We start from the raw sequence: 25,106 nt of genomic DNA, 5'->3' as shown, positions 1-25,106 counted from the left end.
CCAGTAAACAACGTATGCAGGGGATTACTTGTATTTACTAATCCGTTAGTGAACAATTACACATTTCATTCACTACAGATTAATAAATACACACAAGTACACCTGTGCATTTAATGTAAATCTGTGCGTTCTGTGCTTACTGGCTAATTCGCCCCTGGGCACCAGGGTGGATTCAGCAAAACAAATATTACAGAATATCAATCCGTGTGAGGATTGCCCACGTCCACAGTTATCTAATTTAATTATTTCTGAGGGAAGGGAAAAAAAGATGATCTTGTAAGTGCCCAAGGAGAGCTTGGCCACACGTAAAACTTTCAGAGTAGCAAAAGATATAATACCTAAGGAATAAAATACTAAAGGAGAGGAAGTAAGGCACATGGCAGCTTTCTATTACTGCAGACACTAAGACTCAATTTTGAATGAAAACGCAGGGACAAAATTCCAAGTTTTTCCGTTTTAATTTATATTGGCGGAGGAGGAGAGGCAGCGGTTCCCTCCGCGCTTCCCGCTGAAGGCCGGACCAGCAACCATTCAGGAGAGGCCGTTTCGCAACAGCTCTCATCTCGCAGACAAAGCCTCCTTGTAAGTCCCTCTGCTGTCCCCAAATAACCACGTTCCGCAGAAGGGAAATGAAACTGCTGCTCCCCGTTGGGCGTCCAGACAATAGGGGCGGACAGTCCGCTCCCCGCCGGAGGGTAAACACGATGATCTCTGCTTCTCTCGTGCCCTTAAAATGAAGTCTCCAAACACTGTTGTAATGAGGAGAACGTACAGGAGGAGAAAATAACTCCCAATCACTCTTCTGGCTCGTGCCTTTCTAGCGGGCAGGAAATGGCCTCTGGAAGTGGGAAAGGAAAGGTCCCGAGGCCGCCGCCCGGCAGTGCGTCCCCGGGCCGGTGCTACCCCGTCTTCTCTGGAGCAGAGGAGCCCAGAGGCAAGCGCCGGTTGGAAGCCGCAGCCTCCTCGGGAGTTCGGCTCCTCAGGGCCGGGGTATCCTTTGAGGGAAGGAGCGCGGCCCCGGCTCAGGGAAACACCCCGGGACGGCGCGGCGCGCTTTTGTAGCGGCGCGGTGACGCGCCTCGCAGAAACGCGCCCGCGGCGCCCGCCCTCAGCACCTCAGCTCCGCGCCAGCCGACGTTGGCTCTGCGAAGCGTGTCGGCGTCAGAGCACCGGCGGGATCCGAACTCTGCGCCTGGAGACAGCCGCCGCGGGCCGCTCAGCGTGGAGCAGGTAGCCCAGGAGCCCGGCGGCGGGGGAGGATGGCGGCTGAGACGGCCGGCCCTGGTCTCGCGGGCCGTCGGCTTCCCGCCTGCCGAGCCCTCGGCCCGGGCCTGGGTTTAGAGTGCGCAACGCGCCCACTTCCTGGGCCGTTTGGCTGGCCTGAGCCCCGTAAATCGCCAGGCCCCATCTGCCCTCTCCGCTGGGCAGCCGGTGCCCACAGGATCGGCTCCCGACCCCCTGGCTGACTGACGGGCAGGAGTCCGTCCGACGCTTCCTCCCCAGACAAACGTTGGGCGCGTTGAGTCTCGGTTTCCTCGACTGTGAAACGGGGTGGTTGTGAGGCTTCGAAATGAGATAATGCAGGTAAAAACGTCTAATATTTAGCGCATAGGAATGTCTCAAATAATAAGGAATCCAAAGGAACCCAGTATTAATACACGCAACACAAAAGCCTGTTTGACCTATTAATATGAAATTCTAGAAAAGGCAAAACTTGTGATAGAAAGCAGTTGGGGGTGGGGGAGAGGGCAGGGCAGAGATGGAATGCAGAGGAGCAGGAGGCAGCTTTTTGGGGTGATGAAACAATTCTGTATCTTCATAGGAGTAATGATTACATGATCCATATGGTTGACAGAATTCATCAAACTACTCTTTAAATGAGTGTTATTATATTCAAATTATACCAAAAAAAAAAAAAAAAGGAGGAAAAAAGTAAAAACTAAATTAGTGGTTAGGACTACTTATGGAAAAAGAGACAGGTTAGTGGAAATTATGTTTAGGAGATCTGAGAGCCAAATGTGTGCTCTCTCTGAATTAAAATGGCTCCTTCTGGTGCCCTAAAAGCCCGTGAGTACTAGCATTAGGAATAGCTCAGATCCAAGGAGGGTACAAGTCCCAGACCCAGTTTGTGCACCTCCCTGGATTTGCTCAGCCGCACCTCCACCACCAGGCCAGCTTTAGCCTCTTGCTTCAGTGTAGAGGTCTGGTCTCCACTGCTGTTGCTTCCTCTCCTGACAGACTCCTGGGTGAGAGTTAGGCTTCAGAAAGGCCACCATCAGCCCTCTGCTGCAGGAAATACAATGGCTCTGATCCAAGGCAGCTCTGGCTCCTCCCAGCAGTCCCAGACTCAGGTGGAAAACCTTGAGGTGCTGTGGGCTTTGGCATCCCTGACAGTTGTGTAGAGGGGTCAAATACCACACCCAGAAGAGTGGGAGAGTTGGAGCCCCATGAGGCAAAGAGGGGAAAGCAAGAAGGAGCCAGCATATAAACTCTGTTCTCCTTCTCCCCATTGACAAGTTGAAATGGTTCTACGTGGCTTGTCTGGGAGTTGTCCTTTTCTACTGAGCAGTCAGCCATATTTTCTTGTGAAGTTGTGGTTAGCTCATAACACATCACCTTGTATTTGCTTTCTCGCCCTTTCCCCTCCCTTGTGCTGCCCAGGGATTGCACACTTTAGCATTTAAACTTAGCCTCAGGCTCACTTTCTAGGGAACCTGTTAGCAGCCATCTTTAGGTCTGAGTCTTTCTAAAAATTTCACAGCCACACCAACAAACAAGATTAAGACTATTTTTTCTCTGCTTTGGCTCTGGCTTACTGTTCTATTAGTGCTAAACCTCTGCTCCAACACAAAACCAGTTGAGACCAGTGCTGAATACCTAAATTTATAATTTAATTGAAATAGAGGAGTCCTTGGGTGGTGCAAATGGTTAAGCACTTAACTATTAGCTGAAAGGTTGGCAGTGCAAACCCACCTAGAGGTGCCTAGGAAGACAGGCCTGGCAATCAGCTTCTGAAAAGTCGCAGCTGTGAAAACCTTATGAAGCAGTTCTACTGTGCACATGTGGGGTCGCCATGAGTCAGAATCAATTCAGTGACAACTAACAACATTTGAAGTAGGTAGAGATAAAAGTTTGGACTTCCATTTCTTGGTCCCTAGTGGTATTTCAGGAATAAATTCCTAAAGCACAGGCAGTCATGTTTTACACATTTGGGAGTTGGAAAGACTTGAGGTGCATGTGGGTACAAAACAGAGAAGATGCTATTCAGTTGTAAAGCTGTTAGTCCAAGGGTCTAGTTATATATTTTTTAGTTCATTCACAAAACTATGTTCTATCTTTTCAGAGATCTTATTCTCAGGAGAGGATATGTTAAAGCCATTTTAAGCGAATTGTGGTCGAGAATGCTTTGTAAAACAACGTTGCTATTATTTCACATGTCGAATACTTCAGTAAATTCTTGTTTTTACTGACAGCAGCCACTGGCTTTATGGCCTGTTAATTGCAGGTTCGTCAGGCCTTGCTTTTGCCCCCCTCCCACATGGCTTACCAACCATCTGTAACTTAATCAACAGTAATTTGAGATGGGACTGATCAGGGTCATATGTTAAATAGGACACTGCCACTTTTCTGGCCACAAAATCCTTCCTTTCCTGGCCACGTAAAAACTGTTCATTAACCTACAAACACATGGATCTGATGATCTTCTTCTGTGTAACTTGGCAAAGGTCACACCTATAACTGCCTTTCTATTGGCACAATATTTTTTTTCATTAGGGGCTTATTTTTATTGCTTATAAAACCCATTGGCGTCAAGTTGATTCCGACTCATAGTGACCCTATAGGACAGAGTAGAACTGCTCCGTAGGATTTCCAAGGAGCGACTGGAGGATTCGAACTGCCAAACTTTCAGTTAACACCGGGCTCTTAACTGTACCACCAGGGCTTCTTTATTGCTTATATTTCTTTAATTGCTTACAAAGCTCTGGGCTATGAGAGCATTTAAAATTTATTTTAAAAACATGTTCTGCCTTCTTTCACATCATCATGTTGTTGTTAGTTGCCATGAATTGGTTTTTGCAGATAAAACTTTGTCATTCTATCATGTGCAAAATTTTTAATCTTTACATTTGAAAAATATTACATCTTCGCTTAATATCAATCGCAAGCAAGAATGAAGCCAGCTGTACACATAGTATGCTTAAATACATTTTCATTTAAAAAATTTTTTTAGTATCTTGGGTGAAAGACATTCTGTATCAGTGGACTTCCCATTTACTGAATGTGAAAGCTTCTCTTTAAATTCCAGCATTTGATTCTTTCTGAATATATGAGGACAGATAATGCGCTACAAACTTGCAGATCTTACACGTGCATAAGTCATTGTTGACCCCTTCAGAATGGGTCATAAGCTTGCCGCAGTTGTATTGCCTTTATTCAAACATTTTAGAATTGTTCTTTCCTTTGAGAGGAGAAGTCATTTGAAACCAGAGCAAGTTTAGTAACACCATCTAGAAGAGAAAAATTGAACAAGAAAAAATAAAAATAAATGAACTAAGTAATGCTAAAAAAAAATAAGTAAATAAAACTCTGAGAAGAAGATTAAGAACAGATTTAAACAGAAATTAATGAATTAGAAAACAAACAAAAAACAAAATTATTAATCAATTCCAAAGGTAATTCTTTGGAAAAAAGATTGCAAAAATAGAGAAATCTCTGGTAAATTTCATGGAAATTTTAAACAGAGAAAATATAAATGAAAGTATATGAAATGTACTAATACAAATGATATATTTATAAATATAAATGAAAGGAGAGAAAATATAAAAATACAAAGGAGAAAACAAGACAGAACAGATATAGAGAAGGTATGTTTTGATCATATGAGAATACTGTGTGCAGTTAGTGGTGTGCTAATAAATTTTTTTTCTGGAAAAACACATTAGCCGAATTGAATCAAGGAGTAGAAAAATGAGGTAGATCAAAACCATGAAAAAAATTTAAAACTGTTCAAGTCCTAGAGGTTTTGTAGGAAAATTCTTGCAATTTTTTTTTTTTACTTTTTTATTGTTGTTGAAAATATACACAGCAAAAGATATACCAATTCAACAATTTCTGCATGTCCAATTCAATGACACTGATTGCATTCTTCTCACTGTGCAACCATTTTCAGCCTCCTTTGCTGAATTGTTTCTCCTCCTTAAACAGAACTCTCTGCTCCCTGAGCTTACCATCTGTCTTGCAAATTTTGAAGAGCATAAAATTCCCTTTAAAAATCCATACAAAGATTAAAACATAGTCCATTTTTAAGAGGCAAACATAATTTTTATTATAAAACCTATCAAAAATGATGCAAAAAAACACAAAAAACATAAACTCACATATGAAACTCAATACCAAAATTCTCTCCAAAACAAATTAAATTCAGTGGGGTATTGTATTTTTAACATGTTCGAGTAGGCTTTATCCTAAAAAGACCAAGATATTTTAATATTATGAAAGTAATTGATGTAACAAATCATACATTTAGGCAATATAAGGAAAAAATCCTATCACCTCAATTAAAAAAAAAAAAAAAGAAGCCCATTGCCATCGAGTCGATTCCAACTCATAGTGACCCTAGCAGGGCCCTGGATCATTTCAATAGTGATAAAAATCTAATGTTGATTCCTAAGTAAAACAATAACTTAATAAAAAAAAAAGAAGAAAAAAAAAACTCTTAGTAAATATTAAACCAATAACTAACGTCATATCTTTTAATAAGATTTTATTAAGAAATATGCTACAACAGCAAAAAGATGGAAACAATCTAAGTGCCCATCAACGGATGAAAGGATAAACAAAATGTACATACAGTGGAATATTACACAGCCATAAAGAAAAATGATGAGTTCTTGAAACATAACATGGATGAGTCTGGAGGACATTATGCTGAGTGAAATGAGTCAACCACAAAAGAACAAATAATTATACAATCACACGTTTATAAGAAGGCAAGTAGAGGTATATGTTCAGAGACCAGCATTCACTGGTGATTACCAGGGATGGGTCAGGGAGGAGGGGGGATCACTCTAGATAGTAAGCACTTGCCGTTTTAAGGTAGCACTGAATGTGGGTGAAGTGCACACAGCTTGACCAAGAAATACACAAGGAGAAAAGGACATTTTTGGTGAAGAATAAGACATGTATAATTTTTGCAGCAATACCAACAACAACCAAAAAACTAAAAATGTGTGTGATTACATATGTACATATATATGTGTATGAGTATATATGTGTGTGTGTACATATGTATATACATATGGATGTATCCATATGTATATATAGGTATGAATAAACCACATAGGCACAATTATGGATACTTCTTAGACACAACCAGACACCTTGCCAATTTGGTATTCTGGGTTTGAAGGCTTAGGATCATAGTCTCGTGGGACAGCTCAGTCAGTTGGCATAATATAGTTCATAAAATTTCTATTCTACATCCTAGTTTAGTGAGTAGTGCTGGTGTCTTAAAAGCTTGCAAGTAGCCATCTAAGATAAACTACATATTGGTCTCTACTTGTCCAGAGCAAAAGAGAAAGGAGGAAACCAAAGACTCAGAGAAGAAAGTTTACAGGACTAATAGTCTACACAAACCACAGCCTCATCTACCTTGTGTCCAGAACTAGGTGATACCTGGCTACCACTACCAACCATTCTGGTTAGGGCCGCAGTAAGTAGAGACTGATGGAATGGGAGAAAAATGTGGAACAGAGCTCAGATTCCTGAAAGTCCAAATTTACTGGACCAGTTGAAACTGGGGAACTCCCTGAGACTGTCTCCCTAAGATACCCTTTAAAACTTGAACCAAAACTATCCCCTGGCGTACCTTTGAGCTAAATAATGAGTGGTTCATAAAATAAAGAATATAACCCATGAGTATTGTGCTCCTTTAAAAAATCTTCTATATAAGACCAAATGGTCAATACTTCTAAAGCAAAGTTGAGAAGGTAAGGGGGCAGGGACACTAGATTACTGGAAACAGAACAACCAGAACAGAATTAATGAGAATGCTGACGCATTGTGAAAAAGTGTAACCAATGTCACTGAATAATTCATGTAGAAATTGTTAAATGGGAACCTAATTTGCTGTGTAAAAACTCTCACTGAAAACACAATAAAATGTTATTTTAAATAATAATAATATATGTTAACAATAGGAGCCCTGGTGACACAGTGGTTAAAAGCTCAGCTGCTAACCAAAAGGTCAGCAATTCGAATCCAGCTATGGGGCAGTTCTGCTCCATCCTATAGAGTTGGAATTGACTCCACAGGCAACTCTGCAACCAGTATGCTAACACTAAGGTAGCCAAACTGTAAAAGAGGGAAGAAACTTAATTCTTCAACTTCCCATCACCACTCCTCATTCTCCCTCCCCAGAGATAACCTCAGTAATAGTTCCTTACATATCCTTCCAGAAATTTTCCGTGAACCTGAAAGCATATGATTATCTACTCTTAAAAAATACAAATGAAATCATACTCTATGTACAGTTCTGCACTTGCTTTTTTCATTCCATGAAGTACCTTGGACATCTTCTCATTATTAGTACACATGGATCTTCCAAAATTTTTATAACAGCTGAGCACTATTATATGAATGAGCCATAATTTAATTATTTACTCACCTAGTGGGGACCATTAGGCTATTTTCTAGTTTTCTGCTGTTAAATTCAGTGTTACAGTGAAGGTTCTTAAATATCTTTGCCTATTGGTGATGGTGTACTTTTAGGATAAATGCCACGCAATGGACTGCTGGATCAATATTTGGGTAGATATTTCCAAATTAGTATCTAAAAAGGCTGGATTAACATACAAACCTATTAAAAGTGTATGCAGAAATGTTGATAATTGTTGAAACTAGGCGATGGACACTTTGGAGTTCATTTTAATATTAAATCTACTTCTGTGTCTATTTTAAAATTTCCATACCTAGTGATACGACAGTAGAGACATTGTCATTAAAATCAGGCATAAAAATGCCCTCTATCACTACTATTATTTAAAAATATGCTGAAATAATTCTGTAATAAGATAAGAAACAGGAATTATAGGTAAAATACTGGAAAGCAGAAGAAAAATTGCCTTTATTTGCAGAAAACTCAAGAGACTGGATTGAAAAGTGCTTCTAAAATAGCTATTAAATAATAATAATAATAAATAAAAATAAAAAATTTTCCAGTGACCCAGTAATAACCTGTTGGCAAATATGATTTTTAAGAAGATCCCATTCACGTATAAATAATCTTGGGAAAAATGGAAGAGTTCTATAAAAAATAAAGTGAAAGATTTAAATAGATTGAAAAAAATAAATATATGTATTTCACTAGTTGCAAGTTTAACCAAAATTCCAATGGGATATTTTTTAAAGTTGAAAAAATTTCATTTCTGCCTGGAGGAAGGAAAAAAAAACCAGAAACAGGAGAGTAGACAGAATACTTTTGAAAAGGAGGAGTGGTAACAGGAGGTTCACTTTACCAGTTAATACATATTACAAAGCATGATTTTGAACTTCTGAGAAAAGATTGAAAAATAAATTAATATTTGAGCACAGATAGTCCTGAAAGAAAATCCAATGTACTAATAAATGAAGCTTCAGTAATGGAGAGAACATGGATTATTCCATAGCTAGTACCAAAAAAAAAAAATCAATCATTGGGAGAAAAAAAAAGAGGTCACATGAGATGCTCACTTTATACTATACACTGAGATAAATCCCAGATGGATTAAAGAGGTAAATGCAAAAATGAAACTGTAAAAGAACTAAGAGAAAATATAACAGAATATTAACTAATTTTTGTTGGTATTAAAAGTTTTATTGTGTTCCAGGTGAAAGTTTACAGTGCAAATTAGTTTTTCGTTCGAAAATGTATATACCAATTGTTTTGCGACATTGGTTACAGTCCCCCAACGTGTCAGCACTCTCCCCCTTTCCCTTTCCACCCTGGCTTCTCAGTGTCCATCCAGTTTTTCTGTCCCTTCCTGCCTTCTCATCTTTGCTTTTGGGCAGGTGTTACCCATTTATTTAACTGATTTTTGTGTAGAAAAGGCAGGAAACAATGGAAGAAATCATAATAGGTTTGTCTGCATAATCATTTAGAGCATTTGTATGGCAAAAAATTATAAACAATATTAAATAATAAATTGCAAAATAGAAATATAATTGTTATAAATATAATAAAATGGCAGTTAGTAGTTGCACCCAGGTGTTGAAAAGCCCTTCTGAAAGAAGAAATCCCAAGGCTTTTTGTGTGACAACAGCATCATTGTATTAGGGGTGTAAACTCAGAGGGAACCGTTCTGAAGAAGAGCATTAACTTGAAGAATCACTCTATTTTTAGAATGCTTGGGTTTTTTTTTTTTTTCCCTTTTGTTTGTTTCCATCTAATTTCCTGTGTACAAGGTGACATTTGATTTACAAATGCCTTTTTCTCCAGCTTCTTTTTCAGAATACTGTGCTTCAGTCCTCTGAAAGAGGTTCAGTGGATTTATTTCATTACTACGCTAGGAGTTAGGTACTCTTATTATTCCTGTCCTTCAGATCAGGAAGGATATGTTTTTGTGGCCTTATGCACAAATAGGCAGTATACTGAAAAATCAACATACACAAATCATTAGGGGAGAAGCCAATCCAGCTAGAGAAAGAGAGGTGACTGTTAACAGTACCTGCCAGCTCAGCCTGCATTCTTACATCCTGCTGCCATCCTCAACCATCACAGAACAAGCCCACGGGATATAGCCTAGCTTTTAAAAAGCCGTGCCCAAATGAGGACAGGCCCCAAAGGCCTCACGCTGGAGAGAGATGAGGCTGTGAGGAGGTACTGACTCAGCGGGAAACACTGTCCGATGTCTGCACTTCTGTTCACACTTACTGGGTGCTTAGAACTGCAACTGTTCTAAGCATGTTTTGACCTCATAATATGAATGAATTGCCTCATATAACCATCACTAAACAACCCCAGGGCTTAGGAACTCTTATTATCCCCATTTTCACATTACAAAACTGGAGCACAGAAAAGTTAAGTAGCTTGCTCCAGTTCACACAGCTAGAAAATGGTAGAAGTTGAATGTGAACCAGGCAGTTGGAGCTTCTTGGCCAGTTGAAGCCTGTAACCACGTACAAAGCCCTTTCTTTGTGAAGAGATCAGGAAATGTTCTTTCCACTTTACATGAAGGCAGTGGTAAACCAGATAGGTTATTGGAATAAATATATATTTTTTTAATGAAGTGAAAGAAGCTGACAGCAAAGTATGGATAGCTATGTGATAAGAAAAAGGCTTGGATCAGAGAAAAAAATGGCCTAAAATTGAAGTAGACGTAAGTTGTGTGGCAAGAAAGGGAGTTGGGGAACCAGCAGAGGGAGGCATCCCAAGCAGCGCAAGAATGGAAATCATACCAGATCACAAGCCATCACAGTCTGTAATGATGCCAGACAATAAACAGTGAAAGGAGATCATATCCACAGCATTCCTGTCATGTTGAACCCATCTACCTTCCTGAAATACTAGCTCCTGTTCCATGTCACTGTTTGTCTAAGAGTCCTGTTGCTAATTTATGTGTCTGTTTGTTTACATGGCCTTTGTTAGTTTAGTTAAAAGACTAGAAAAAAAAAAGCTGTGCCTAAATGACCAGAAGGAAACTCCCATTGCACAGTGGGACTTTCACCTAGTTTTTAAATACCATCGTGGTATTAAAGTTTATACGAATACTTCTAGACTTTGCCTACACAGTGCTAAAACAGTATCAGTTAACTTCTGAATTTGTTGCTTGCTTTTTGATCACATTTTTTATTCTGCAATATTGTGAGTACAAAGCAGCTTCACAAGAAACATGCATGTTCTGAGAAACTTTTAGAAAATGATTCATGTTAAATGCACTACAACCCCTTTTATTTAAAAGAGGGAAAATAATTGTTTTGTTGTATGACTATCACCCACTCATTTATCTGATTGATAGGTATCAGAACAGATGGATACATTCTATACTCATTTCAAAATGTTTAGTTCTTCAGAATTTAAAATTGATATGCATCACCAACTGCCAGGGAAATTCTTTTACCTACTGTAAAACTTGTAGCCTCAGGTTTTATTCAATGTTATGTCAGTATCATAAGATTTATCATAACATCATCTCTTTAAAAAGTATATACAATTTCATAATCAAGTTTCCATGTAAGTCCTCTTTCAAAAGTGAACAAATGCCGTGCAACAAGCCCTTCCTAGCTTTCCTTTTCTGCTCCAAACATGCATTCTTTCCTTCTGCAATTCTTTGCCACCAAAATCCTTTGGCGACCTGTAGCAACCAAACAGGTTTCCAAATATTTGATCTCAAATAGTTTAAAAGAAAAAAAAAAAAATTGGAGAATTGTTCAAACTGAAATATTTGGCTATGCCTCAGGGGGAAAAAATAAAAGGCACTCTTAATCATGGTTATAACATTGTTCTGATTTTTTTGTTGTTGTTATTGCCAGTGCTGGCATGAATGCAATATAGGATGATTCATCTAGTGAGAATTTGAGTGCTGGTGGAAAGCTGTACAGAAAATCCAGGTGAGTTGAAGGAGAGAGAGAGATCAAGGACCTGGGAGAGAAATGCAGTCAGAAAATGAAAAGAAAGGCTCTGTGAATGCAGGAAAACAAACAGAGCAGGTTTGAACTCTTAATATTTAAAGCCTGGTAAAGACCAGTGACATATGACACCAGGATGGGAGAAGAGCTGAGGGTGAAAAGTTTCTAAGCTGACTATTAAATAGATGTAACTCACTGATGAGTGTGCCATGTGGGATTTTAATTACGCAGACATCTGTTTAGCGAAGTGTACTACTAAATAGGGATCAAACACAGAGATCAAATTTCGTGGGGAGGGGAGTGGAGATGACATTCATGACTGAGAAAGGCGAGCTATCGGCCAGGGGAAAATCAATCCCGGCTTTACATCTCACCAACAGAGAAGCAATTATTTTAGATGTGGGGCTGGTTAGCATCCTAGGCCATGAATTTAATTAAATAACCCTCGAGTGGCAGAAAATAGAAGAAACCACTGTATTTAGCTGTCTGTAAGACATGCCACAAATAAATGGTCCAAATTCTTCTTCTTTTCCTTCCCTTCTCCCACATTGATTTGGTGTAGTTTTTCTTAAATTCGTAACTATCTTCCTGTTCTAATTTAGCCTTTCCTTTTTTTTTTTTTTCTGGCAGCATCCAATAAAAAATTTTAAAAACTATTGCTGTTGAGTCAATTCTGACTCATGGCAACCCCATGTGTTACAGAGTAGAACTGCTCCAAAGGGTTTCCTTGGCTATAATCTTTACAGAAGCATATTGCCAGGCCTTTCTTCCATGGAGCTGCTGGGTGGATTCAAACCACCAACGTTTAGGTTAGTGGTCAAGAGCATATGATTTACCACCTGTGGCATCCAATAATTCGTGTAAGTAGATGGCTTGAACCGGATAGTTTGTCCCCCAGGTTCCCGCAATGGCATACTTGGGAAGGTAGAGAAAAGGGGCAAAGATTAAGTCATCATTTGAGTTTCTCCCTTGGACTCAGTAAAAAGGCTGACAGTTCACAGAAATATCCTGGAATTAGAAGACCCCATGGCGCTCTAGTTGGCAGTTAGTTGGCACCTTCTAACATAAAATAACCTGAGGGAGGTAGACACAAAACAAAGGCGCTGAAGTGGCTGGAGCAAGAACGGTAGGAGAGGTCCCCAAGCAGAGAGGAGGGGAAAGAGGAGCATTTAGTTGCTTTTGAAGTGCATGTTTAACTTTTATTAAAAAAAAGAAATAATATGTGTAATACAGAATACAACGTTCATTGGTGGTTACCAGGGATAGGAAGGAGGAAGGGGGAAAAATATTGTATGGTCTCAAGTTTATGAAATGAACATTTGAAACCAACCTTATTCAGTGTGGTCTCCTGCAGCCCTTTGCTGATCTCTGGTCAGTTGTCCTGCTTGCCAGTCTCTTGCACGCAGTTGACTTTTGGCGGAAAGGTGATTGTCTTCAGAGCCTTCCATCCCATCTCCCCTCTCAGCTCTCCCTCCCACCCCTGCCACTTCCCTCAGTGACACTACCACTCTTCCTGTGCCCAACTGAGATACACCGGTTTCCTTTAAAGTAGTTTTCTTCTGTTTGCAAATAACAGAAACCAACTGGAATGAACTTATTATTTAAAAGTGTAAATTCACTGGAAAGATACTCGGGTATCTCATGGAAGCCAAGGAAGAGTTGAATAAGGCTCCTTCAGGAAGAGCTGGCCCAGGAAAGTTCTGAGGTTCTCAGAAGCTGAAATCCACTAACTCCTCCAAAGGACTGCCAATAATGACCCAGCTACCAACTCCCAACTGATATCTCTGTAAAATCTGAAGTTCACGGGAGAGAGAATCTGATCAATACATACACAGTCTGTATTCAAGCTCAAGCTAATTGTATAATAAGCTCTGAAAACCATCCTACAGTGTGGGTTCATTCCTTCTAAATTTGCCCTCTTTACTGTCATTTAAAGTTAAAAGAAAAGGAACTACTTTAAACACTGTTAACCTGAATTGAGTGGACATGGCTGAGAGTACAGCCAGATTTTGATGCCCAATGTAAACACAGCGCTAGCAGCCCTGACAGAGTATAGCTTGGAAAGAGCCTATTCTTGCTTGGGTGAGCTATACTTTCAATAGTGTCTTAGCCAGAGTCCCCTCAAGGGTTGCCAACAACCAGGAACAGTGCACCAACATCCTTGCTTGCTTATTCATTCCTTCATTCACTTAATAATTATTTATTGGCCTCCTACTGAGTGGCAGGCAGCTATGCAAAGTGTGCTGGATACAAAGATGAATCAAGTGTGGCTTCTGTGATCATGGTGCTTCAACCCCAGACCCATGTCTCTTACGTGAGCAACAATCTAAGGTCTTAAATTTTTCATATGAATATTGCTTTTTAACACGCCTCTCCAAAAAAAGGAGTCCCTGTGTGTTGCAAATGGTTAACATGCTCAGCTGCTGACTGAAAGATCGGAAGTTCAAGTCTACCCAGATGTGCCTCAAAAGAAAGGCCTAGTGATCTACTTCAGAAGAATAAAGCATTGAAAACCCTATGGAGCATAGTTCTAGTCTGACACCCATGGCGTCGCCATGTGTCAGGGTTTCCATGAGTCAGAGTCAACTCCACAGCAACTGGTTTTCAAAAAAAAAAGCCTGGATGCAAAACCCAGAGGTTTTCTCCTTTTCTTTATTGCCTGAGCTGTGAGACAGTGTCATAGCTAACGAGGTTAGGAATTCACTCCCTGTGTTCTACGCCTTCATTAGGCTGTATCAGATGACGACTGAGATGTCTTCACAATTGACCACAGTCAGGTGTCACATGAAGTGTATGAAGTTGATGGGTGTGGAAGCATTTTTAAAAAAAATAACCGGTATTTTCTTCACCCTCTGAATCAAATAGATAACAGCCTAAGTTTTGTTTTTTTTTTTTTTTAATCCTAGCCATTTCCGCTAACTTTAAGTGGGAGTACTCTTTGGAAGAACTTACCAGTTAAGCTGCCAGAGGGAGGCCAGGAGCTTCTCATTAGCAAGAGCTGCTAAGGACAGAGAGAGTCTACTGTAGGTACTCCAAGGTTACATATGCAGATTGTTTGGAACTTCAGTTTTGGTTTAAAAAAAAAATTTTTTTTTTTTCCTGAGAAAATTTGATGTTCTGATTTGGTTTGATTCCAATTTGAACTAGTTGCCTAAGTGTTCTTAAAAAAAAAAAATTGGTTCAATTTAAGGTTCAAATTTTAATATTTAGCAAATTATTGAGACTCATTCCAGTTGAGGGTTTATGGTTGAATTCAGTTCATATCTGTGGTAAGGATATAAAAGGTGTGACTTTAATAAAACAGCAATAGCTGGAGGATGGTTACATAGACTTCTGGCCCTGGAAGGGAGATCTGTGTGGAGCACTAGAGTAATTATCATAGTTCACCCCTTATGCTACTCAGATCCGCTTGCTTCATATAATTAGTTCACCCACCTAGTAACAGCTCCTCCAGGATTCCGGTTGATCTTTACTCCAGGGGAAACCTACAAGAAGAACATTAGTGGGAAAATTATAGTCACTGCAGCTGCAATGTATTCTCAAGCCTGTAGTCACTGATACTTCATCCCCTCTCCCCAACACCTGTTCTAGGTTTCCCTTGGCCTCAGCTAGCAGCCATACTGGTCTAGGCGGATTGCCTGGTAGGATGGTCCAGACCCTCATCCTCAAGAGATTAGCCCTTCATCACCATGCCCATCCCAGACCATGGCTTCTGTTCTTGTCCATTTACTGTTAAAACTGGGCATGAGTGTACCAGGAGACACTGCAGTGGACCATCTATGTGGCAAACATTTCTTCTCTGCCTGCATTCTATAAAGGCAGCCCTGCCTCCTCCTGATGATCAAGGCCAATGATCTCTGCTAGTATAGTGGCTCCTTGTCTGCTGCTCTCTTGGCGTGAGGAAACTGAAGTGACTAAGTGACAGCTATAGGGTAAAGTTCAATAGGATGCATACTGTGTCCACTGATGGAAGTATTACTCCTCTGAGAACCAAGACCTCTTAACCCACAGAATCTAAAGTGGAACAGGAAGCACAAATTCCTCAAGTGCATCTCTGGAAATGACAGTAGGCAGGACCATGCCTGATCTCCCCCTTGGTTCCTGTACCAATGGAGACACGATCTCCTGTTAGAGACACAGCACGGTATAATGGTCATTGACTTAGGGTAGCATCTCAACCTCTCAGGGTATCATCTCCAAGCTGGAGCTTCAGTTATGTCTTTAAGGCCATTCCACTGTTCTTTCATGCCAATGGTTTCAGAGTGGTGCAGTATGTGATAGGACCAGTGGACCAGATGATCGTATGTCCATTGACTCACCTCCTTTGCTGAAAAGTGGGTCTTTGTCCAAGGCAGCATTGTGTGGGATCTTGTGTCAGTGGATCAAGCATCCTTAAGTCCTCAAATAGTGGTGCTGGCTAAGTCACTTTCCTAGTGTATAATCAAGACAAACTTATACCCAGAATACAACAATCTCAGTCAAGATGAATTCCTGCCCTTTTTAGGGTGAAGGAGGTCCAGTGGAGTCAACTTATCTCTAAGTAATCTGTTGACCTCCTTGAGAAATGGTTCTCTACCAGGGACACAGCATTGGTCTCAACCTATTGCTAACAGGTTGGACATTTGCCAACAGCAGTAGCTAGATCAGCCATGATGAATGGCACTCCTCCCTGTTGAGTCTATGCATAGCCACCATCCCTGCCACCGTGGCTACTACATTCATGTGCTCATTGTGCCAGCACTAGAGTGGCCAATGACCGAGGCTGGCTGATATCCACTGGCTGAGTCGTTTTGTTTATAGAGTTGTTTGATGTATTTTCTGTAGTGAATGTTCTTTAATAAACATTAACATGGAACACAGAAGTTCTTCACATTTTGTATCTGCACCTTGTCCCTGATCTTCCAATCTTTCCCCTTCTAAGTCCCTGGCCAACCAGCCACACCATTGATACTGTCCATGAATCTGTATATATTCTTATCTAGAGCCACTCATCTTCCACACAAAGAGTATGGCCAGGTGCATCGCCAGCAATTTTGCCTATCGAGAAAATTTCCCCTCACTGCTTTTTCAGGCTCACCTTAATTGGGGCTATAGTGCAGTAGCATCCATTTTTGGCTTAAATGCTCATGATGAGCCAACCCTTCTGTGAACCAGTCTCGGCCTTTTTCTTCCTCTGTCAGCTAGCCGTAAAGGAACCCCCTTGCCCCCAATGTGAGTAGACTTGTGAGCTGAGAGAGCATCCAGGGCAATAGCAGTGGGTGACATGGGGATGTGGGTCACCAGTTGGTGCACTCCAGCATGCCCATTTCTCTGAGCTGTTTGATATCTTCTTCTCCTCTGCATGGTAATTTGTGTCATTTCCACTCTGTGTAGTGAGCTGTTGCATTCTCCAAGCTTCCAAGAGCCATGCTAGCACCTGAGGTCCTTGCCAGGGTGATAAATCCTGTCTCCTGGGAGAGTGTTCCCATTATTAATAAACTTCTCTTATCCAAATTTGCTCAGTGTTCCCCTTGTGTTGTTAGTTTTGAAAATGAGCCAGATTCTGCCATTTTGTGTGCAAAAGGTACTATAAATGTCCGTTGAATAAAGGCTGTCTTGAATCGACTTGACGGCACTGGGTTGGTTTTCGGTTGATACAAGAGAGGGTCATATCCCAGCCGAGGTTCTGGAATGAAGAAAGGTGCATGGAGCCCCAGTAGAGTTGCTCTCCAGAGATCTGCCATCTTGCAATAATACACCATTAGTATAATATTCTTGACCCAATTTTAAAAATCAAGATTGAAAGATTATATGGGTTATTCCAAAATGTGCTTTGCTTTTGCATACATAAAATATGTCCCCCAATTTGGGTCTTACATTCAGCGTTTATCAATGCAAGAGTAATGGCTTAATTAGTATCCTAACTTAAATTGCAGGTTGTGTTGTAGAATATACTTTCTGTGGGGGAAGTGGAAGTGAGGAAAACAGTGAGCACTAATGTTTTCAAGCTTTGTAACAAAATGCTGGTTCTTTTTATTGAGATTAACTTTGACTCTGATTTTTTTTTAAATGAATTGCTTCATACAGTGCATTGTTTATCTGGAATTCTCTTCCAAACCCCATTTGCAAAAGTGAAAATAATGGTAGCAAATACCATTTATGGAGCATTTATGCCTACAGTTATGCAGGTTGTATACTACACAAGGGCACCATCACATCTAAGGGGGCATGGTTCACTCCTTAGACAGTGCAGATTTGCATATTTATTGAGAATTTCCCAGCAGATGGCAGTAAAGTGTCTTGATGTGACAAAATCAGAATGGTACAACAATTTCTGCCAGATGGAAATAAAATGTCTTTACAACTAGGCATTTTTTTTCCTATTTATACAAAGACATTATATAGTCAAGTGGTGGCATTGCTTGCCGCCAGACCCTGTGCTTACTCATCCCCGTTTAATCCTCCGGATCCAATGAAGTGGATGCTATTAGCCTTTTTATCTATCTAGTTGAGGAAATCGAAGCTTAGAGAGATTAAGTAACTTGCCCAAGGCCACGGAGTCAGAGTATGGTAGTTTTGAGATTCTATAGTGGATCTCTTTAACTTTATAAACCAAAAAAATAAACAAACCAAACCAGCTGCTGTCGATGCTGACTCATTGTGACCATAAAGGACAGAGTAGAACTGCCCCATAGGGTTTACAAGGAGTGGCTGGTGGATTTGAAATGCCAACATCTTGGTTCCACACCACATCATAATGTTTCAGAAAACTAAGGCCTTGGGACCTGAAGAGACTTGGCCATGGTCAGAGAGCTGGCCTGGCCTAAGTCTGCCAGAAGGCTTGATGTCCTGACCCTCAGTCCAGCCTACCACAGTGCTGGGTGGCACCAGCCACCAAAGGGAACAGGGCATATTTCATTCATCTAAGAAAAAGGTCATACTTGAGTTGGTGAAGTAAAAATGGGAAAATGGTATTTTCTTTGGTACTTTAATTAAATTTGTGTGATTTGAAGTATACATGCTACAGAAATTCAAAAAAAGAGAGAGCTCAATATAGGCCACAACAGTTCTCAGAGTTGGATTTCTTTAGATCCAAAAATACTTTGATAAACATTTGCCATCAGTAACATATTTGAAACAGAATCAATTTTAGCAAGAGTGCATTACTACAAATCTTATATAAATGGAAAAAATTACACTTTAATGTATAAGTATCTATAATCTTGTTAAAATACTGACAAGCCACAAACAGCACTGTTTGAAATCTATTCTAGCAAATACTGTGCCAATCGTTAATAAAAGGAGCCTATTTATAAATATTTTATATTATCCTTAAAGTATTACTGAGACTTTTATATACTTTTCTTCAATCTCACTGAAATAAAAGTAATTCCATCTTCTGTGAAACAAGAAAACTGTTACCTTTTTTACTTTAAAATAGCATGCATATTGTGAATACAGTTTTCCAAAATGTTTTATATCTGGACAAAGAGAGAGGTACTTGATATTATGTTAACTTGTTTTAATTTTTTCTGGCAATTAATTTCTGGATTGTAAGATTTGGAGTGATGTTTTTGCAATCTTCTTTATCCTTTCAAATATTTCCTAAATTTTAAAAGATTATTTTTACAAAAACAATAAAACTTACCATTCTTTAAAGCAATATCACTAAATATGTGTCTAATTTTATAGCCTGCCAAGACCTTTTAAAAATAAAACAGCATAAGTATTCATATTACTAGAAAACTAATTGCCTGGACAAATCGAATTTTATAAGTACAAAGGCTTTTAAGCAACTGGTAAATGCAATAATTACAGTTAAAGCTGCCATTTAATTCTTTTAATCTCCAACACAAGCAGAATAGCTACAAATCAACATTTTCTAAACAATGACCTTTGTGGCAAAATAAGCTAAAGTTTATAATCCTCAGTGTTTGCTAGCACCTACCTTAATCAAAGGTTGGATATTTGAAAACAACAGAAAAATGCTTCATTCTTCCAAGGTTACATTCTAAACTTGACATCCTAGATTGGAGATAGCCTCACCCAGGAATTTAAGGTCAGGGTTTATGTTAAGCAGGACCTCAAATCAAGTTTAAAAACAAGCGAACCTTTAATCCTTTAAGGGGGGAGTTTGAGAGGAAAGGGTTAGAAAAACAGGTCAACATCCTGTATATATGACATTGTCATTTGTTTTTACATTCTAAGTTAAATATGCCTGCTTCGTGTTCAGTGTCTTGTGCCTATTCTACTCCCTGTGTGTGGGCAAATGTGTTTATATTAGAAAACTCCATGAGGGCAGGAAATGAACCTTTTCTTTATCATAAATCATCTGGTTTAAACTTCACTTGTCGAAGTGTATGAGACCTGGGAGATACTGCACAATTGTTAACCAAAATGTGTAATTTGTCATTAAAACAGCAATTTTATCAGAGAACTATCAGATTGCCCACAAATAACGTCACATTTGTATAGAATGAAACCGTTTAGAAAACTGTTACATGCAGGATTGCAGGTTATTTTTATAAGCATCATGTGGGTAAGCTAAGCAAGTATTATCATGCCTCTCTTTAACAAAGCCATGACTAGAATCCAGGTTTTCAGCATCTCTGCAGGCACCACTAATCTTCACCTATTTCCACAACAGGTGAACTAACTGAATCTATAGGGTTCAACCATTTTTATTCCTGAAGTCCTAAAAACAGTCGTTCATGTAAGTTAAATGAGATATCCCAATGATAGCTGAATTTTAAATAAACTGCAGGGAAGTGGGGCAGGGGTTGATCTGCACAGAGAATTAGAACTGGCATAGTTCAAACCAGGGATAAAAATATCAGAGAATACCATCAATGAGAGACAATAGTTTTGCTTTAGCACAAATAGACTTTTTTTTTTTTTTTTTCCTCAAAATAGACCTTTCAAAAGTAAGGAAAGCTTCATTTTGCTTTAAATGTTTCAGGCCAAGAAGCAGCTCATATATAATTTTCCAGATAACATATGATCAAAATGATGACACTCATCCTAACACTATTAAATATTACTTTCTTATTTTAAATACTGTTAAGTATGAAATGATGTATGAAGTAAAAAAGCTCAAGTACAAAGTACAATGGCAAAAAAAATGCATAAAATAAATGCACCGTTCCCATAATCTCTGAGATTTAACCCAGGTAAATCAGTTTCTGTCATCACCAACATGTTATCTGTGAAAAAATGAAATAAAAGATGAAAACAACCTTTATTTTCTCAGATTGTTAAAAGATTCATAAGGCAAACTGGACATGCTGGAAGGAGAGAAAGGAAAGCTACAAAATTGGGAATAAAAATTATATTTTCTTTGGCCGAATAAACCAAAGAATTACTTCAAGGAAACAAAATAGGTCCAAGGAAATACTGAAAAGTCAAATCACAAGCAATCCCACATTAATATAAAACAAAAAGAAACGGCAACCTTGGAGATGATGAAGTTTTAAAAGATGCAACAAAGCAAAGTGCTTTTGGGAAATAATGGTGACAGAGAAGAACCCAGACAATACTAAAACAAATGGGGAGAATGTTTTGAGAAAAAAGGGATTGAGTGAGTTCAATAAGGAAAGCTGAAAACAGGGCCAAGCTGAAAACACTGTGGCTGAGGGGCCTCTGGGTCATACAATCACCTCCTCTTCAGGCCCCCCGGAGAGATCACTGTAAGTAATGCCCCTTTAGCTCAAAAGACACAGAGATACCGTCTAACCAAGACTCCTAAATTTATCACGTTCTCCAATGTCAGAAACATACGAGGTAGGAAAAATTAAACGCACAGTACTAATGCTGTTTTTATTCAAATTTTATTGAAATTCTCTCCCACTTCCATACAGCTTCCTAAGTGAATGTGCATGTAAAGTATGAGCCTGATGGTATTCTGTTCAAGTAATTCCTTAAATCCTTGAGAATGTGACTTTTGAAATTTGAGGAAGTGAAGCAAGGACAAGGGAATACTGAGGACCATTTTTCATGGCTGCTCTCTTGTTTATTCACGAACAAAGCTAGACTGAGAAACCTTTCAGTGAAGATGGAAAGTGCGTGTGCAGTAGTGTAATGCTTAGTACTGACTTCTACCCTCTGCAGCCTCACCAACAGCAAGGAAGACGGAGAGTGCATGGAAAACTTGAGATGAAGAGTAGGGTCTTCCTAAGTCCTAAGGAAAACTGAACAAACTACCCACAGATTCCATGTGTTAGGCTAATGCATTTATGTAACCAGCTTCAGAGTATATTTCAAGTGCCCTGTATCCCTGTCATCAGTTTCCTCTTTCAACTGTTTTCCCTCTATGTCCTAGTATGGAATTTACAAAACCAGTTTTGCTGTGCATATAAGGAATTGGCCATAATACCTAAGGATTTTTGAATACCATCTCTTGTCTATATCTCACTGAGGTGTGTATGTGTGTGTGTCCATGCGCGTGTACGTGTGTGCATGTATGTGTGATTTTTTAGGACAATAACAAATGCCTTAAGCCTTTCGTGTCTTTTTTTAAATCTACCTTAAGAGCAAATCCTATACATGCAAATGGCCATGAATAGTTCCTCATATAGCAAAGTTACTAATTTTTAAAGTATTATATAAATTTAGAAAATATTACCTAAATGTATTTCACATTGAATAAATCTAGAATGTATGTAGCTCAGATATTTAGAAAGAGCTTTAACAATTGTTATTCATAAACATTCTGCTGTGATTTGAGTATAAAAGCATCACTTTGCTTAGTTAATAAGTGGTTGATAGCTGTCCACCCTCTGCAGGAGTGTATCTGAATATCCAGGGGAATAATACCTGAAAAAGAAAATTTTCTATTAGATACTTGTGAAAATATTCAGCACAGAAGACACAAGAAATTCAACATATTTATCTAAAATAATTCTATGAATGAAACCTCAAATACACCCTGAATAATTATACACTAATAATGCTTAATGCATAAAGTTAGACTATCAAAGAAGAGAATACTGTCTCATAATACTGTGCTAGATAATTGGGAAAACAGTTAAGGAATATAACTGCAATGGCAAAGAAAAGATAATTTATTTTCAAAGAAAGATACTTCAATCCAGTAGCAAACTTTTATTACAGAGACTTTATGATACTAAGTGCCTGATGCTGCTTTAATCATCATGGCTAATAGGTATTTCTTCATAAGTTAGACAACAAAGTTGGTCATTACTAAGCCACTTCTACATTCTGATTCCCTTAAAGATTATTCTCAGTGTATGTTTTCATCAGACACGGTCCCTCGTAAGAGTAGAAATTCTGGTAATATAATTCACATTAAAGAACTATTTAATGAATGGTTTACAAATATTCTATCATACAAACCTTGGAAATTAATCATTTTCATTATCTCTTGAGCATCTATAGTGCTATAAATTTATATTTATAAATTTAATATTTTATAAAAGATTCAGTAGAAGATTATGAAATGTATTGATTAATGCATTGTGGAATGCTTGATATGGCATGGAAAAAATTCATCACATATAAACATGTCAAATTTGGCAGACATTCTAGAATATAATAAATGGATAAAAAAATCTAAGATCCCTTAAAGTTTTCCAAAACACCAAAAATAAGACTGCCCTTGTGGCACAGTGGTTAAGAGCTTGGCTGCTAACCAAAAAGTCAGCAGTTTGAATCCACCAGCCACTGCTTAGAAAACCTACAGGGCAGTACTCTGAGTCGGAATCAACTTGATGGCAACAGGTTTGGTTTTCTGAAGGCATATTCTCCAGATAAAACTTAATGTAAGGAGCTTTGCTTTGTCCTTTGTGATTTTTATCTCGCCACAGATACCTGACTTAAAAATCCACATAATTTATATTACAGTACTTATTTCTTCTACAATTTGGTCAGGTTATGGTATACAAAACAGCTGTATTTTCTCAATAGTGTGCTTACAGGCAGTCATAACTAAACAGATAAATACATACATACACATGTACATATATACATTAAAAGCTACCTTGAAGAATGTTTCTCCTCTAAAGGCCCTCTACTCTTGAAAAAATTGTCCTTCAACAATGGGCTTCTTTCAAGTATTCTTACACTGAGGACTGTACAATTGTTTCTCTCTCTGTCTGAATTTAGTCACAAATTTTAAAGCCATCTTCACCTTCCTAGGCCTTATATATGTGCCAGTCACAAGATAAGTACTTTTTATATATAAATTACATAGGTTAAAAAAAATACAGCAAAACTTTATAAACTGCTGTCTAATATGGCTATTGAGCACTAGAAATATGGATAGTGCAACTGAGGACAATTTTTAATTTTATTTAATTTTAATTAAATTTAAAAACTGATACTGAATTCAGTTATTGGAAAACTTTTAGGTATGTTTAGAGCAACTTGTCAATCTACTTTTTCAACTGTAAATTTTATAAAATCTAAATGTAGATCAAGTATTTCCAATGAAATTTAGCATGTGAATTGAGATATGCTGGAAGTGATAAAATACATACCAAATTTCAAAACCTTAGTATAAAAAAAATACTATATCTAATATTTTTATATCTATTACAAGTTGAAATTATAACATTTTGGTTACATATTGGATTAGGAAAACCTGGTGGTGTAGTGGTTAAGTGCTACGGCTGCTAACCAAAGGGTCGGCAGTTCAAATCCGCCAGGCGCTCCTTGGAAACTCTACGGGCAGTTCTACTCTGTCCTATAGGGTCACTATGAGTTGGAATCGACTCAGCGGCACTGAGTTTGGTTTTATTTTGGTTTATATTGGATTAAAGAAAATGTATTATTAAAATATATTTCATCTATTTCATTTTACTTTTTTTAATGTGGCCACTAGAAAATTTAAAATTACATATGTGGCTGTCACATTATATTTCTATTGGATAGCGTTGCTTTAAAATAAAAAGTCCCCAAAAGATCAGTTAGGATCTACCAGTCATTCTTGAGGTTTTACGCGGCTGATTTGCAAGCTAACTGCCATTGCCATACCTCTCCCCAAGGACCTCAGACTTCAAATCTCCATGATTCCCCACAGGGAAGAAAATGTGCTCAACATTTATCCCCCTGTCCCCACCAGCAGAGTGCATATTCAGAATTACATAACCTCCCCTAAATGCATATAGACTACATATGTATCTCAGTAATAAAAAAAAAAATACAGACCCATAAATACACTATATAAAGTTCATGAATTGTCAGAAAGCCCCATTCCAACTAGACTCTGTATGATGCCAAGGAATTCAAACGTAGCCTCTATGAGGAAAAAGTTTGGAACCCCTACACAGCAACTAAAAGCAGTTTAAATCTAACCAGAATAATCTTTACTTATGTTGTTTATATTTGCAAAAATGCAATAAAATTTGCTTGATCATGGAAGCTCCACAGACACATCCAAACTCCCTGGGCAACCGAATCGCTGGCCTGAGGGCTGTGGGGACCATGGTCTCAGGGAGCATAGTTTATAAAGAAAATGTGCTACATTCTACTTTGGGGAGTAGCGTCTGGGGTCTTAAAAACCTAGG

At 38.7% G+C, this 25,106-nt stretch overlaps 1 protein-coding gene and 1 long non-coding RNA gene across 5 annotated transcripts in view; one reads left to right on the top strand and one right to left on the bottom strand.

The window, feature by feature from the left end:
* Positions 1-1,137: 1,137 nt before the first annotated feature.
* The window catches only part of LOC111750850 (uncharacterized), a 64,078-nt gene continuing 40,109 nt past the window's right edge, over positions 1,138-25,106 (top strand). For both annotated transcript variants that reach the window (XR_010321959.1, XR_002785891.2), the window contains exon 1: positions 1,138-1,230. This is a non-coding gene — a long non-coding RNA (uncharacterized LOC111750850). The remainder of the gene's footprint in view (positions 1,231-25,106) is intronic.
* Positions 20,673-25,106, bottom strand: part of SPAG6 (sperm associated antigen 6) — a 68,430-nt gene continuing 63,996 nt past the window's right edge. For all 3 annotated transcript variants that reach the window (XM_003410552.4, XM_023548866.2, XM_023548865.2), the window contains one exon: positions 20,673-22,395. In XM_003410552.4, the coding sequence (XP_003410600.1) occupies positions 22,326-22,395 (70 nt within the window). In that variant the 3' untranslated portion in view covers positions 20,673-22,325. The remainder of the gene's footprint in view (positions 22,396-25,106) is intronic.

Source organism: Loxodonta africana, chromosome 4, assembly GCF_030014295.1.
Source record: "Loxodonta africana isolate mLoxAfr1 chromosome 4, mLoxAfr1.hap2, whole genome shotgun sequence".
Lineage (NCBI taxonomy): Eukaryota > Metazoa > Chordata > Mammalia > Proboscidea > Elephantidae > Loxodonta > Loxodonta africana.
The sequence above is the reverse complement of the archived record's forward strand: the minus strand, read 5'-3'. Positions and strand labels throughout refer to the sequence as shown.